Below are 17,992 nucleotides of genomic sequence, written 5' to 3' on the forward strand. Positions count from 1 at the left end.
TATCGCTTGGCGAATTAAGACCACGTATATCTATTTTTATATTTCTTTGATTGGACCAATGGTAATGTGAAGCATCTGGCATATGTTGTTCATTTTTCTTATTCATAAATCTAACAATGATCGCCAGATTCGACTGAAACTTTTCCGCTAGAATACAAGCTGAAATCAAGGGACATGCCTATCAGGCAGGCTCAAAAATAGCGTACATATATGTATGTACCTCCTTTTGATGTCAACAACTGCTCTCCGTTGCCCGTGGCAACGGTATCATAGCAAACACCCACGCGCGCATTCGCCGTCCGTTCTTGCGAATGCAAACAAAACAAGAAAAAAATAAACCTAGCAATCGGCTTCCCTCTTCGATGTATCGATAACCTCGATTACACAGAGCCGCAGTATCGAATCGAATCGTATCGTACTCACACGAAAATTATCCTCGCACCATCCTGACGTGGCCAAAAGTTTCCCGATTTCTATCCGCTGGAAAACAAAAAAAAATCAAGAATATCCCTGATGGTCCTGCTGTCGGAAATCTACTGCCCGGAGCAGATTGTGATACCGGAAAACTTTAACAACGTGCTCAAACTTTATGCCAAAGGTAAGGGCGCCGAGGACGACGTGTGACGTGGGAAAGCTGGATTTTTGTTCTCCCAACTTCTTACCTTTCAACAAATTTTCTCAACCTCTCTGTTTTCATTCCACCTTCTCCGCCTTCTCCGGGCAGCTGTCATCCGTACACAGCCGTTTGATTTATTGCGCTGGTCCGCCGCGTACTTCCGGTGTTTGGCCCTGGAGCGGATGCCCCCGGTGAAGCCACGCTACGAGCCGGAGCTGCGGCGCGGTCGTCTGTCGGCCGGGGCCCTGCGGGTGCTAATCGATCAGGTAATTATTTACGTTACGTTAAAGGTGGAAGAGGTGCCGTTGGAGGAATGATCCCCACGTGCCCTTCGTTTGCGCTTGCTTATATTTGGCTCGGTGTCACAACCAAGTGTCTCAGCAGAAGCAATCGCTCCCCGGTGGGGGGGAGGGGGGGCAGGGGATGAGGGCTTTGTTTTTATCCTTCTCGCAGAATGACAGTGGGTGGTAGGTGGAAATAATGTGGTCGAATATAGATTTTGTTGGTTCGAACATTTTACTTCAACAATTATTAGCTGATGAGGTTACAGGAGCTGTTCGCGATCTTTGATGCCTTTTCTGAGCAATGGGGTGGTGGATGTAGACGGACAAACGATTCACCCAACAATGATTATGCTTCTGAGCTAATGCCACAGTGGGAAAAATATGGCAATACAGTCAACTCTCCATAATTCGACATTGAAGGGACCATCGAGTTATAGAATTATCGACTTATAGAAGCACAAATATTTTTTTTTGTTCGTGCATGATTTTAAGAATAATCCTTCTACTGTAATATCTAGTATCTTATTCATCCATGTAAATTTGAAAAGTTCAAGAATCCATTTCCGGAAGTTCTGTCAGAAGTGACATCCGTAATAAGCCCCAGCATAATGTAAAGATAAAATTTACTCGCTACGCTTTTTCCAAATTAGAAACATTGGTTCCATATTGTAGCTTAAGGTATTTCTATTGATTTCGTATATAGTTTTTATAAAGTATGTGTTACATATTTTGCAAACATTAAAAAAAAACAATTTTCGTGTTTTTCGCCTGTTTGAAAAAGTAGTACTCAAACCATCACTTATGAAATTTATTTCCGATATAGCCATCACAAATTCAATGTTGTATTCTTATTGCTTATGATGTTTTTTTTCTGATTATATACTCATTTAAAGTTTCATATTTAAAGAACCAAATTGTTTATGTTTCATTCATTATTTTTCTACATTCATCGAGCATTATCAAAGTCAACCCAAATAAAAAAAATATAGTTCGGTCACATATTACTAACAAATTGACTCTTGGATCCTCAGTTCTTGTTTTAAAAATATAAAATTTGAAAAAACATTCATTGCTGTAAAAATTATTTAAAATATACTTTAAAAAAACATTCAATGTTACCCCGTTTTACGGTAGATGTTGGCTCCATATTTTAAGAAAGTTCTAACAAATTGATAATTTCAGCAAGCGTGTACCCAACAGCTAAATTTTGGGCATATACACATGGCTAATTTCTATTCGATGAAATTTATCCCCGAAATTCAGCTGCAGGTTTTAAAATAGAGGGGCACAATCTAAAATAATATTTCAAAAGATGATAAATCTGCTACGAAAAGTCATTTCATAGTCTCTGAGTCTTGAATAAAAATTATTCAAGTCTAAAATTGTAAATGTGTACAAATTTCTTAGACTAAGTCTTCGACATTTGATTTATTTTAAATTATTTTTTTAATTTCTTTTTTTTTTGTTAATTTATTTATTTGTAGAGGCTCAATTGAATAAACTTTACAGAGCCAAATTATCTAGTAATGACTTCTATAGACCAGCATTTTGAATATTTCTGTTAATCATCCATCGTTCATATATTCATATAAGATCCCAAGTTTTTCAAGTGAAAACTAATCTGAGGTTCTAGTTCTAGTTTTATCCAAGTTAGATTTATCTTGGTACCTTTTACAACATTTCTATGGGATTTAGCCAAGAATTTATTTAAAATAATCCAAAAAATCCATTTGGGAACTCCGGCTCTCAATGATAATACTTACATAATTTTTTTCAAAACAATCTATCTAAAATAAAACTCTTGACATTTGCTCTGCAATTCACTAGAATTTTTTGCAAATGACCTTAAAATTCTCACCTGTATTCTTCTGATTCAGCATTTTCTTGGTTTTGCTACAAAACATCGATGGCAATATTCCTTAAATTAAAGTTTCCATGAGATTCTTAAAGGAAGAGCATTCGAAAACTCTATGGAATTCCAATCAGGCTCTCATAAGAATGTCCTTGGAAATCTCCTATGAATTTATTTGGAATATAATTTAAATTTAATTGGAATTTTTTCTCAGAACTTTCATCAAGTTTTCCTCATAATTCTCATGAAATTATAGCCAGAACCCTTGGAATTCTCTTCAGAATTCTTTTAAAATTATCATTTAAATTCATCATGCTGTCCGAAGAAGTCATCTCCACTCTACTCGATCCATGGCCACAATTCGCCAGACTCTTATAGCGAATTCATATATTTATTATCGAAGTGCGAAACCGAACTTTTTGTCAGTGCGAACATCAACCTGAGCTGGGTTTTAAAAACAAACGAGCAAACTGACGTTTGTCTGAAAACAAGCAGACCCAATCTTGATACCCGATCCAGGTTGGAACTGAATAATAAACGAATTCGCTAGTAGTCTGCGAAGGGTCGCCTTCCACTCTGTAGAACTATTTTCACTGGGTCGTCGTGCGGCATTCTTACGACGTGCCCAGCCCATCGTGTTCGCCTATTTTTTGCAATGTGGACCATGCATGGTTCTCCCAGCAGCTTGTGCAATTCGTGGTTCATTCGCCTCCTCCACGTTCCGTCATCCATCTGCACTCCACCGTAGATGGTACGCAACACCTTCCGTTCGAAAACACCAAGGCCGCGTTGGTCCTCCACGAGCATAGTCCAGGTCTCGTGGCCGTAGAGCACCACCGGTCTAATCAGCGTCTTGCAGACAGTCAACTTCGTGCGGCGGCGAATTTTATTCGACCGGAGCGTCCTCCGGAGTCCAAAGTAGGCACGATTCCCTGCCATAATGCGCCTTTGAATTTCTCTGCTGGTATCGTTTTCAGCGGTCACCAGTGAGCCCAAATACACGTACTCATCGACCACCTCGATTTCGTCACCGTCAATCTGAACTCGAGGTGGGAGGCTTACATTGTCTTCCCTAGAACCTCTTCCTTTCATGTATGTTGTCTTTGATGCGTTGATGGCAAGTCCAACCCGTCTAGCTTCAGCATTCAGTCTGATGTACGTTTCCGCCATCATCTCAAAGTTCCGTGCCATAATGTCAATGTAATCGGCGAAGCCAAGAAGCTGGATGGACTTCCTGAATATCGTGCCACTCGTGTCTATACCAGCTCTTCTGATCACACCTTCTAACGCGATGTTGAATAGCAGACACGAAAGTCCATCACCTTGCCGTAACCCCCTTCGAGATTCAAAGGGACTCGAGAGTGTCCCCGATACTCGAACAACGCACATCACTCGATCCATCGTCGCCTTGACCAATCGCGTCAGTTTATCCGGAAATCCGTACTCGTGCATAATCTGCCATAGCTGATCTCGATCGATTGTGTCGTATGCGGATTTGAAATCGATGAACAAATGATGTGTGGGCACGTTGTATTCGCGGCATTTCTGCAGAACCTGCCGAATCGCGAAAATTTGGTCCGTGGTAGCGCGGGCACCCATGAATCCCGCCTGGTATTGCCCCACGAACTCTCTTGCATATGGTGACAGACGGTGGCATAGAATTTGGAAGAGTACCTTGAAGGCGGTGCTCAGCAGTGTGATCGCGCGGTAGTTGCAGCAATCCAATGTGTCGCCCTTTTTGTAGATTGGGCATACGACACCTTCCATCCACTCCTCCAGTAATATCTCCTCCTCCCAAATCATGGCAATTACCCAGTGCAGCCAGTGCTTCACCACCGTATTTTAATAGCTCACTTGGTAGTTGAGCTACACTAGTTGCTTTGTTATTCTTCAGCCGACCGATCTCCTCCTCAACTTATTGAAGATCAGGGGCCGATAGCCTGTCGTCTTCTGCGCGTGCTCCAAGGTCTGTTGCCGTGCCACCTTCGTTTTCTGCTGCTTCACCGTTGAGGTGCTCGTCATAGTACTGCTTCCACCTCTCAATCACCTCACACTCGTTCGTGAGAATGTTACCATCCATGTCCTTGCACATATCGGCTTGCGGCACGTAGCCTTTGCGCGAACTATTTAGCTTCTCGTAGAGCTTCCGTGTGTCGTTTACGCGGTACAGATTTTTAATCGCATTGTGATCTCGGTCTTCCTGCTGACGTTTCTTCCTTCGGAAAATCGAAGGTTTGTCTGTTCCGCGCTTGTCTGTATCGCTCCACATTCAATCTCGTGCGGTGTTTCATTCTTCTCCTCTACTAACAGTTTGCATTCGCCGTCAGACCAGTCATTTCTTCGGTCCGGGATTGCAGTACCTAGTGCCGCTGCAGCAGTACTACCTATGGCGAAACGGATGTCCTTCCAGCCAGCTCCAAGAGTACACAGCAAAAAAATAATTTTGATATCACATCAAAGTGGATGCACTACAATGTCAGTTCATGCATTGTATTAATGATAATTTTGTCCTTTTTAGCAAGTAATATTACACCATATTTTCGACATGATTGTAGTGCATCCACTTTGACGTGATATCAAAATTTTTTTTTTGCTGTGTAGCTGCGCCAAGCTGCTCTTCCGTGGGTAGTGCAGCTTCCAGCTGCTGCGGGTAGTCCTGGGCAACTCCGGTGTCCCGTAATTGCTCAATGTTAGGTCGCGGGGTTCGACTTCGACAGGTGTTATGTACCGTCGAGAGATTTGAGAGCATGCATACTGCAACTAGGTAGTGGTCCGAATCTATTTTCGCACTACGGTACGTGCGGACGTTGATAATGCCGGAGAAGAATTACCCGTCGATTAGAACGTGATCGATTTGGTTTTCTGTCTGTTGGTCAGGTGATCTCCAGGTGGCTTTGTAGATATCCTTGCGGGGGAAAAAGATACTTCGGGTTTTTAGATGTAAACTTAATCAATCAAACCATTTCTAAACGGCAAAACCCATGTTCACATACTAAAAAAAATACCCATATTCACGTATTTTAATTGGTTTTACTGAAAATGTTACTGCTGAACCTTAAGAATTTTAATCAAACAATGCTTATTTTCAATACAAGGTGCGTGAAAGAGCTTGGCACGATCGGTGTTGATGTTGGTTCACTTGTAACTATTTTTGCAAAAAAAAAAAATTAAGTTTTTTCGAAAGAAATTGATATCGAAAGTGTACCAAAAGTGCTTCTGAACGTGTTTCGCAGTTAGATGGTGAAATTCGCGGTTGTTTTCAGTGAAAATTCAGTATAACAAATTTTCTCACCGTGTTCCCTTTTTTTGCCGTTTGACAACATCGGGAATGCGCTCCCGGATATATTGATTTGGTGAGTACGTTCCAGTTGAGGATTGTTCTTGTACATTCCTCGATTGCATTTTCGAGGGGACGTGTCTGCTTTTGTGGGCAGTGCGTTTGATGGTCGATTTGGTAGTATCCTTTTAAATATAATATCTCATGTCCAAATAACCTCGATTTTCGGTCTATTGATTCAATACTTCAGTATTATATTTTCAAAACATACACACTTAGATTTTTTCGCCGAGATGGGCGCCACCGAGCAGCTCGGCATTTTGTTTTGCTGGATCTCAGTTAAAAACTTGCTGAGATTCAGCTAACAAACGGGAATTTTGCCGAGATCTCAGCTAACAAACATATTTTTTGCTGAATTTCCAGCGAAATAGGATGCCGAGCTGTTCGGTGGTGCCCATCTAGGCGAGGGGGTCTAATACCCCGTTCACATTACAGCCTATATCACGTAATATAGGCTGTCTTGCAATGAACAATGTAATGTGAACGGGGTATAAGTGTGTACAATTATGCATTATGTCATTTCATGGCACATAAAACAAAAAGTGTGTGTATAGGACCCAATAATCTAGGTTATTTGTATTTTGTAAAACATCTTTATTTTTTATTATATTTTTCATTCTACTACATATTTTATATACATTATATATCACATGATTATATATAAATTCATAATGTAAATTACAATAAATACTGGGAGGGAGCATCAGGGCATCATTGAAGTTGTAACTGGACAATGGAGTGGAGTGCCAACCGGAGTCTAGGAGGGAATGTGTACTGTCATTTTAGATAGTTACATTTCACTCCAACAGTTGCAATGAATTTGACGCGCTCTTCTTTAACAAACCATCACGTGGAAAGCTTAACATGTATTGCGAATTTCGTTATTCATTTTGTTGGATCATATTGTTGGAAGGAGATTCTCTTATTCCCGCGGGTTTCGCGTAAGTGCCTCTGCTTATGGGCCCGTCCAACCTTTTTGGCCCTTCATACAGCAGTATGTTGAATTCAGAATGATGACGGAATTTGATCTTGCTGTTGAGTGGAGCCGCATGCAGGGCAAGACCCAAGCTAGGATGGTGGCTACTTACATACATACATACATACATACAATGCTTATTTTCAATACAATTATGATAAATTCTTCATGTTTTCTTTACAGCAACAGAAATAACTTTATTTGATAGGCTTCTAAATACGTTCTAATATTTTAATTTTTGTGTTATTAAAACTTTCTGAGGTCTCGTTAAGGTCCCTTTAAGGATGATGCCTTTTTTTCGATGTCTGTTCGTCTCCAGTTGGTGTTGGTTTGTTATTTCACAATGGATTTTTTTTATTTTACCAATTAAAATTGTGTTTTATTTAATAGGGGAGATGGATGAAATGTCGGCCTAAATGCACCTAATTTGGGCCCATAAATAAATGCTGCAATCGACTAAATTTTCAAAAGCGACCAAAAATATCTATTAGTACCATCCCAATGACGCGTTCATCTAGATACAATTGATAAATAGCAATTTTTTTAGCGATGGGCCCAATCTTAGATCCATTGGCCAACATTAGAGCCATTGCCCCATACATGTAGCCATTCATCAATGCCACAAACCACGGTAAAGAAGTATGCAAGAAGGCCCCTCGCTAAGAAATAATTTTAATTAGATGAAAATTTAATCACGGTTTGATTTGAGGTACACAGGGGTAAGTTGAAACGCGAGGGGAAGTTGAAACGGTATGTGTATCTCTTGCCGGAAGTGAATATTCACTGAGATTATGTCTAATGTAGTAGTTTGCGGTAGTACACAATGCCTCTCAAATATAATTACAGTGAATATAAACTTCCGCTAAGAGATTCACTTACCGTTTCAAATTTTCTGAACTTTTCAACTTGCCCCGGTGCACCTTACCTGCAAATTACATGTTTAATATTTTATATTTAATTTTTTATTCAACTACGAAAACCCCCCACCCCACTCAACATGATTAAATTATGAGCCTAATTACCCTTCAAATTGTTAAAAGAGTTCCAAGTGCAAAATTTGTCCACCGCTTTCATCCACTGTGCCACAGACGGATTTATTTGGCTCCCTCGGAAGCGGAGATTTCCTCCTGATTTGTTTTCACGGGTTCTTACGTGGACGCATTGCTTGCAGCAGAAGCAGCAGCAATGGGAGAAAAAGTTTTTGTTCACGCTGTATCGTTTATTTTTTTGGGTGCTGATTGGATGATCCCCCTGGTAGCAATTAGCGATGATTTATAGCAGATTAAAAGGCACCTTAGGCGTGGGTATTTATCATGAAAATCCGCTTTTAGTAGTTCCGTTTCCTTTCCGATAAAATTGAATCACTTTATTTTTTGTTCTTCAATCGTTTCCAGCTCGGCAAAGGCTATTTCGTACAAAAACGGACCCTTCAGGAAAAGTGGCAAGGATTGTGCCTGCCGGAAGTAAGTGTCTTTACGACTTTTATGTGCTTGTGTTCTTTGCTTTAGAGAAGACAACCGCAAGGAAAAGTTTATCCCCACTGCAGGCTGTTTGTCGCTGAATGTTCCATTTGCAGGACGATCTATTGAACATCCTGTCGCTGTTGCGGATGCTGGACTGGTCCCACTTGCACTGGCTTAAGATTGTGGCCATTTTCATTGGCCTGCTGAGTGACGTAAGTCAACCCCTCTCAACCTCCTTTCGGATGGCATTGTGCACTCTGTGTTCTTCTTATTCTTGTTTATGTCTCTCATTTTTCAGAGCCTGCCACGGACAGCCGAAATGATCTGCGAACTTCTGACGGAGGAACCGGAAGGTGGCCCGTCGCCCGTGCCGCTTTGGATGTTCAAGGAATGCTTCCTGGCGGTGGCCCGGCTCGATTGCGGTTCGGTGCAAACGTTCGTCGATGGGAGGAAAGTTTTGTGAGTACTAGTTTTTGCTCTTCTTCTTTTTGCACTGTTCATCTGGAAAACTTTGCGTTTGTCGTTTACCAGCAGTGTTGGGTTATGCCGGATGCCAAACAGAGGCGTGTGCGAGATTAGAACTATTCCGTAATCATTTACGTTTCCTTAGATCGTTCGTTGAAAGCGGAAGATGAGGAATGCGATTGCAACAGTTTCAACTTTCTTTCAAACATGTAAAACTCATATATGTCACCCTTATTTTAAAATTAAACCACATTTTCAGCCAAGTTCCAACCCATCCCCTTCAGTGCACGCCTATGCCTCCAGAAACTAACCCTGGGACAAGTTGAATAACGACAATTTTTCTGTTTCCTTTTTGTTCTTACCCCTCTTTCTGTCCGTGACCCTATTGCTCCTCCCCCACTCGCAGAGACGGCGGTCAACTGGAACGGAAGCAACCGATGACGGAGATGCCCAAAGTTTTATCAACAATTTCATTTAAAAACGCCATCATCGACAAGTACAAGAGCGTCCTGGTAAGTGCAGTCGATAATCGAGTTTATTGTTTGACATTGTTTGTCTTACTCGCCGCTTGCAGGGACTGGACGCAAAGTCCCCCACCACCATCGATGCCGAACTTCTGTCCACCGATGATCGATTTTCGGAAAGGTCAGACCTACCTTCCCGCTTGGATTCGGATTTTAAATTTGTAGGCGATGACACCGATCCGTACGAAGTTGTACGGCGCGCACCGGACTTCGAGAGTGTAATCATTCTTCTGGGTGAGCTTCAGGAAGACAAATTAAAGCAGCAGCTGAGTTCGATTAGCATCTCGGAGGAAAAGTTGGAGCGTGCCAAGGAGCGTACCCAGCGTTTGGAAGACTTGAAGGAAAGTCTCCCGGAATACGATTTCGAAAAGCTCATGGAAGCTGAACGGCAACAGCTTCTGAACGACATGGGCCCTCCGTGGCTCCTTCTATACCTGTTCTCGCGAACGGCCAGTCGGGATCGTTCGTACAATTATCTGGAGGAAACTTCCATCGAAGACGATGCCTCCGTTGCAGGTTATTCAAATGATAGCTACGAACTGCGCGAAGCAGATAAGCTGGAACGTAGTCCGGAACCGGACGACGATGATGACGACCACGACGGTGAAGACGAGTTAGAAGTGATGCATGACATCGGTCGCCGTCGTTCGAGTTACTCGATTCCCGCCTCGGTTCGTTCCCGAATGAGTTCCATTTATTCGTCCGCTACGCGGATCGCAAATGAAGTCCTCTCCCGAATCATCTGCATGGTCGATGAAGCGATCATCGATGGCGAGTGTGAACTGTCGGTCCCGTCGATTGCCAGCTTCGTCGAAAAGAAGAGCAACGAGGAATCCAGCATCAGTCAACATGATTTTCAAACGCTGCAGGACTTTTTGGAGGAAGCTGAAAAGAAAGATCTGGAGGTGAAGGATCTGAACGAGTTGTACCACTTTTTTGTGAGTGAAAGCTTCAAAGCGGCCGGAGAGGATCACGAGCCGAAGAAGGATCGTAGCAAGGAAATCACGTCGATATTCGAAGCGAGTGGCATCGAGGTCGATAATAACCTGTTGGATGCTCAGGTATCCGAGAACATGATTCTGGGATTGGTACACAAGGAAGCGGAACAGGAGAATGAACAGGCTCCACCAAGCCCAACCGTTGAAGAACACGCGGGAGATGAAGAGGGCAGGATGGGCGTTGGTTTGGAATTACAAGCCGTAGTGGAGGTTGTTGAGGATGAAGTTGCGGATGAATCGGAACCACATGGTGTTGGACCGGCAGTTGCAACACAAACTGACCCTTTGAGCATTAAATGTACCGATCTGACGCGTCGTCGGTCCTTGACCCGAAGTGCGGACGTCACGGTGGAGTATAGTTGCAAGATGCCGCCCCTTTCGGGGATAGGTCCTCCACTGGAAGAGGAAACCGTTGAAGCATTTCTCGCTTATTTGACCAAGAGAGCGGTTCAGCAGCAGGGATTGATCTATCCGAGAAATTTTCGTGAACCCCCATGTCCCAAAATTGGTTGAGCGTTGTGTGATGGATTGCTTATTCATATATGAGTTATTTTTAGTGGAACATGCAATAATAATATATTAATAAATAATTGGTGTTTGTAGAAAAACTCGTCCCATTGGTCACTTTTTTCACATGGGAGACCAGTAGTTGAAGTATCACATATACTGCTCTTTTATGTTTTTCCACGTCGTAGCACTGACATCAGCTGTGATACAGGCGGATTTTGCCGCAATTCACTCACATGTAGGCGAAGCTAGTAACAATCTTAAATACTTTACTCAGGAAAATGACAAAACGTGCTCTTTTAAATTACGTGACATGTTTGCATTGTTATTTTGTTAATTACTTTTTCTTCGTACAGGCTCAATAGAATAAACTTTACAGCGCCAAGACATCATATCATATCATATCATATCATATCATATAATGTCTTAAATCTAAAGTTAAAGGAATTGAACCGAGTACCCCAAGTAACCACCAAGCCCGGTAACTACCCGATAATCGCCCTTTTTGCGATATAAGGTAGATATAGGGTTTCCGAACTTTATATCAGTCGTATATTTCATTATTTCTAAAACATGAACTTATTCCTTTTCAACTTGATATCAGCAGCAAGGTTGTGTATATTCGCAGCGAATCATATATAGCATGCGTAAACGTTGCTCTTGTTATGAACGCATACAGTTCTGCGCGAATGGGTTGTTTTTCCCAGTGTTTGCTCCCTCTCCTCTTCACTATCATTCGCTGAGTTATTACATTTTGCCACTCACCAGCTGCTTACTTCTGCTCGAAAGACTTGGGTGATGCATTCTATAGTCACTATATTTATAGTTTGGCGGATAGAATTCAATATATCGTAGACCAACAATTGAAAAGTTTCTAACAATGTTTATAAACAAAACGTTGATTATTCTTCTCTCGCCAATCGAACACAAATTACCGGCATCATCGGATAGGGGAAACTTTTCTCAACCCAAAGATGGTATGAGTTTGCGTATTTAGGTCTTAAGTCACGAGAAAAGGGTTTCCGAAATTTTGTTCGCAATAGCTGATGTGCTCTTTTCTGTTGTTGGTCGTGATTTGCTCGATTGGTTCCACTATTTGACAGCTCAATTGGTTCCCGAGATTCTATCCACCAGACAATGAATTTAGCGACTATAAAGCTGGGTTTATACAGGGCAAGTCAATTGATCATTTTGTCAAGCTTCTGCATTCATGTTCCATCAGATGTCACAGCTGTTGTTTGCGGTGACATCTATCGGAAACTAGGCACAATCTGTTTTCCTATAATTGTTCACAGAGGACACTACAGTGCAAACCATGTCTGGTACCTCTATATATGCATTTAGATTAAACAAAATAGCTCACCCCTCATAGAATTTCCCACCAAATTTTATGTATGGGGCGGGCATAAAGTATCTTTTGCGCAGAATATGTAAAAAAGGAAGGGACTTCAAATTTTAAAGCAAATGCATATATAGAGGTACCAGACATGTTTTGTAGTGTCAGGTACTCTATTTTGTAATCTTTGAAAGGGAAATCACAAATCGAGTGTCTACAAAATACATGGCATGTTGAGAGATTGAGGTCGTGAGAGTGAATTTCTCTCTCAAATTTGAATTTTTAGGCTCTCTGGGGACTGGCAGTAAAGCAGGTAAAATTGTATGGGGAAAAATCATTTTTGTTTAATTGTAGCTTGTTTAACAATAATTTCCGGGAAAAAAAACTGAACGATAAAGTCCCTGATTAATTTCTTCAGGTTGACGTTTACTTTTTTTCACCTTAATATGCACCGAAAGCGAATTATTCCCACTTCTCTCAATTTCTTTATGGGGATTTTTATCACTTGAATTAAAAAAAGTTGAACCAGGCTCAACTTTTCAAGCCAATTGAATTCAACTGAGTTGATCATTTGATTTGCCTAGTCTAAACCCAGCTTAATGCACTCGACAACAATTCGATGCGCAGCTGAATAATCAGGGTTAGTGATCACTCTTCTTCTCCAAACGCGTTCGAAATAACGAATCAAAGCAAGCATTCACGAGCAATGCGAACGATGTTTTGATGTGAGTCTCTGTGAGTGACCAGTGAGCGAGAAGTATTCCTGCTGTTCTTGCTGTCCTCCGTTCAGCCTCGCCCTATTCGCATCGTTAGTTACGAATTGATGCGATCGGCTACACGCAGGAAAAAGAACGCAAGAATTTCATAAGAAAAACTTATGAATTTTAGCCATAAGAAATGAGTGTGAATTTCATTGATTTTCCTTCTGAAAAATAATATTGACAAAAAATTATAAATCGTAGCAGACTAGATCCGGAAAATGACAGTTGAGGTTGACCACTCATCTTTCAACGTTTGAGAAAATGAAATGGTTAAAGGTGTATAAGAGCTACCTCATGTTCCCCGAAAATCATTCATAAGTCACACTTATGAATTTCATATATGTTGTTCATAAGTCGAGCCTTATGAAATTCTTATGTGTATTTGCCCCACTATACGAATGTAGTTGCGATGCGATGCAAAGCGATGCGACGAATATTCGCGATTATCCAATTGTCATCACCAATCCAATTTATTCAATTGTCATCATATTCCACCAACACCAAGTGCATGAAAAATAAATAGGGGAAATGGATGTAATGTCGGCCTAAATGCCCCTTATTAGGGCCCATACATAAATTCAGCAATCGACTAAATTTTCAATAGCAACCAAAAATATCCATTAGCACCGTCCCGATGACGCGTTCATCTAGATAAAATTGATAAATAGCAGATTTTTAGCGATGGGCCCAATCTTAGATCCATAGGCCAGCATTAGAGCCATTTCCTAGAAATACATTACCCAGAAATAAAATAGACGATAACGAAATCAAAGATTAATGAAATGATATTGGTATTTTAGAGCATTACGTAATAAATAAAGGGGGAACATTTTTAGTGTTACGTTTTGTTCCAAAGGGGTGGGAATCGAAAATATACCTACGTCTTTTTTTTTACACGGTTTTTTATACGGTTAGTGCCGCTGACTCGCGATTTACACGGTACGTTTTTAACGAGTTCTCGACATCGATTAAACCTATCGACTTGAATTTATCGATTTCAATCACATTATCCATTTCAAGCTATAGGTAATCGAATGGCATACTTTAAAAAGATCACAATAATGTTTGGAGTAAATACGGAAATTTTTTAAATTTGTCGATATGGACCATAGCATGCTTTAATTACGAATGGCATCAAAACCGATTTTTTTTTTAAATGTGAAAAATCAAAATCTCGATAGGTTTTTTTTTACACGGTACATATCCCCCGTGTAGAAAAAAGACCTTAGTGAATTGATTTTAGCGTAACGTAATTAATGGCCACCGTCTAATAATATTAACCAAAGCTCACGGCTCAAGTGCAGAAAACGGTTCCGTACCGAATAGGTCGAAACTGCACTGTAGGAGGAACGGGTGGTGAAGATGGATTACGAGGATCCGGCTTATAATCCCAGCTGTATTTGGACGGGAATTGGATTCGCAAATTGCATGGCACTCACGTGACACTCGTCTACGCATCAACCGACTATCGTTGACAGAACGTTTTGTCACTGGCAAAATGTTGCACTCGCTGCTGATAATGAAACGCACAACGAAAATAGCGAAGACTTCTGCTGTACGATGATGAGAAAAAGCAAAACGACAGAAGAAAATTAAAACAATGCCTGCGCATTCCAAGTTCGTCTCGACATGCGCGACTGTGTGAGCTACAAACAAAGCAGGCAACATCAAACGGAAGCTGTTGGGCTCACTCACCTAAGCAAGCAAATCAGTAACAGCTTCAAAACTAGCAAAGATGAGTGTCGTGATTGTCGGGAATGACCAGATCGGTGATGGATCACAACCGAAGGCGACATTCACCAGTTGCTTTTTACTTCTTTCGTCAGCTTGATGTATGGTCATGGATAGAGCTTCGACGAGCACATCGATATGAATGTACAAAGCGTTACTGCCATCAGCTGTTTGACGATCGTGATTGTGATAGGTCGCAACTCTGTTCGCAATATTCTCGCACAGGAACTCCATCAGCCGGTGAGTGTCTTCCTTCACCATTAGCACTTTCTTCTCCGAACCTTTGACCAGCAGCAGCGAAGAATACAACATGGGCCGAGTGGAAAAAATGGTCTGAATTCCTTTTTCACCTGCTTGCCGTAAGTGGGTTTGATTGGTGAAGTTTTTCCCGGAGTTAGAATAAGCAGTTCGAACGAAATCAACAGTTCCAACTTCCATGCTACACGCTATTTAAAAACTGCCCAAATTTGGGTTAAGTTTTGACCGATCTGGGTGAATTTTACCCAAATTTGGGAAGTTTTGAAATTGCGTGTACAACGTATAAACACCTGGGCTCTTATCCGTCGAAATCGATCGGTTTGAGTCCGGGAAATGGATGTGCGTTGCCGTCTTCTCCGTGATGCACTTGATGTTTTTGCCCCTGCGATCGATTATAGACGAGTGGTCCGTCATGATCAGCTGACATACGTGGTGTTTGTTGTGGAGATTTTTGAAAACTGACAGTGAGTATGACACAGTGCTTCGCGGTCGACCAGAAAACTTCGAGAAACTGTACGGCTTGCTTTACAACTTGTGTGCATGCAGAAGGGCTAAGTTGGGAATAGAAAGAATACACTCAAAAAATATTGAACGCTAAATAGTATAAAAGTTACACTAAGGCTGTGTTCCATTTGGAAATTTTTCACTTAAATTTGACACTTCGAAAATAAATTAAGATGTTCGAAAATCCCTCTGTTATTGATCGGCCGATTTTAGAGAAAGCGTCTGTCAAAGTTGATTCCTTGTCTGTCAGAAATAAGTCTGCTGGGATAGCAGGTTTATTTGAAAATTTTCCATCTGTCAAATTTAAGTGAAAATTCACCAAATGGAACACAGCCTAAATCGCAACGCTCCGTGCCGACGTAAAGGTCTGTATAAAGGGTGGGAATGCAAACTAAGTATAAACATGATTTATGCCTGCCATGTATACATACGGTTTATTTGAAGGAATGTATTTTCTGCTTCTTTTTGATTTCAAGATTAATATTATTGTTTTCAAATCAAAATTCAAAGTTGTCTTAGGAGGGTTTCTCAATTATTTTCACTTTATAATTATTTATTATTATGAAATACACGTTTGATTTTTAAATGATGATGCGTGTTTTAATGCTTTGAGTAGATAGTACTTGAGCAGCTTCTGATAGCAGACTCCGACCTTGACCGGATGATTCGTCGGACCAGTTTTTGGGATATCGATCGCTGGGCGGCAACTTCCCAAGCGAAGGCAGAATGCGCCTACAGAAGTGATATTCCATATCTGGGGATGCGAAGTGAAGCAGGATATTTTACACAGAGATTTTATCGAGAACAAGGATACTCCAACGATCAATTCTTCTCAAGCGATGGTCTTTAATAATAATTTAAAAAATACCAATTACTCAACTATCCTGGCACACAAGTCAAGCTATGCAAACAAGCAGGCTTGGAAATAGGAAAACAGTTATAATTGTAATTGTATTTATATAAAACACTAAACGCACGACACCAACGCGAAATAAAAGCAACAACAAAATAAATACGAGCTGAAAAACGAAATTTTAGTATACACTGATCGAATTCCACTCCGATAATCAGATTTAGTATAATTTTGACGAAATTTTTAATGGTAACAATGTATAAATTAAGATTAACCATAAAATGCATAACATTTAATCTTTATTCATTTCGCAATATTTTTGGGTGAAATAAGGATGGATTGAAATTGTGTACACGTTGAAAATTTTATGAGAGGTTTGGGTAAAAAAGTGTCGTTCAGGGGGACTCTGCTACCCAAAATATCAAAGACATGTGATTTACAAAAACCAGGCCTACTTTAAAAAAAATCCCAGTGTGGGCAGATAATTTCAATTTAGAAATTCTTGGATTTTCCCGGCACAAACCTCAAAAATTTCCCGGTTGATTGTATACTGCAGAGTTTGATAGTACGTCAGCAGGTAGGAAGAATTTAGCATATCTTCGGAGAGGTTTCAGACCATTTGCATCGTTTCCCTTGTTCTTCAGAGGTGGAAGGGATCTTGTTCGCGTTATGTACCCTCGTCCAAGCACTGGCGGAGCTCCACCAATGGAAGTCCTGCGGAACCGATACATCAGCTGTTGAGGCTAAAGCCCTACAGTAAAAGTATGGACGACTGTCACCACAAAACTGAAAAAAGCTGTTCCAATCGAGCAAAGCGGTGCATTTTGACGGTTCGATTGGAACAACTTTTGACAGACGTCCATACTTTTACTGTAGGGCTTTAGTTGAGGCTCGGTCTTCGCTTACTTTAGAGATGACTTCGGTCCGTCGCTTTCCGAAGGGAGACCATCAGTTATCTGTTGGCTCCGGTTCTTGAATGACGTCCTCACCGACGGGGACACGACTCGACTGCCCCACAATCCAAATGGGATGCCAGCTGGTAGCAAAATTTCCTGATTTTTTTCGGAATGGAAATAATTACTTCCTAGGAGAAAAATGTAAACACCAACCAAGAAAATTCCTATATTGAACTCAAACACAATTAATTCATTTGAATGCGCAAATCTACCCAACCGAATTTTCCATTCGAGGGAACACACATCTATCACATTGTCATCATCATCATCATCATCATTCCGATCGTTGCTATTGGTCGGAAACCGTCATCGTCCTTCTCCGAAAAATAGACTCACGTGTAACTGACAGGGCTTACGGCGCGTGGCCCTAACGGCATCCTTGTCCATTCCATGCCGTGTGTAGTTCCAGCTAATATCTGTATACTTGTGATAAATTTGCACAAAACTCCCACCAGCCATTAGCACCCATCCATACCGAAGCGAGGAGAAGGGACGTACACCCAACTAGCAGGGCATTCCCCAGAGGGAGGACAAAGCGATACCCATGATGGCGGTTCTTGGGCACGTGGCA

The 17,992-nt window shown here is 41.2% G+C and overlaps 2 protein-coding genes across 2 annotated transcripts in view; one reads left to right on the forward strand and one right to left on the reverse strand.

Annotated features, from left to right (window-relative positions):
• Nucleotides 1-17,992, reverse strand: part of LOC135706744 (uncharacterized) — a 282,223-nt gene that overhangs the window by 24,464 nt on the left and 239,767 nt on the right. The gene's annotated exons all lie outside the window — the stretch shown is intronic.
• On the forward strand, nt 400-11,049 carry LOC135706737 (uncharacterized). Its single transcript, XM_065228392.1, has 7 exons — nt 400-598; nt 725-882; nt 8,460-8,528; nt 8,642-8,740; nt 8,827-8,987; nt 9,400-9,505; nt 9,568-11,049. Exons 1-7 carry the CDS (start codon nt 514-516, stop codon nt 11,026-11,028), a joined length of 2,139 nt encoding a protein of 712 aa, XP_065084464.1. The 5' UTR covers nt 400-513; the 3' UTR covers nt 11,029-11,049.

Source organism: Ochlerotatus camptorhynchus, unplaced genomic scaffold (genome assembly GCF_037179485.1).
Source record: "Ochlerotatus camptorhynchus isolate MF236.1 unplaced genomic scaffold, CSIRO-AGI_Acam_v1.1 ptg000290l, whole genome shotgun sequence".
NCBI classification, from domain to species: Eukaryota; Metazoa; Arthropoda; class Insecta; order Diptera; family Culicidae; genus Ochlerotatus; species Ochlerotatus camptorhynchus.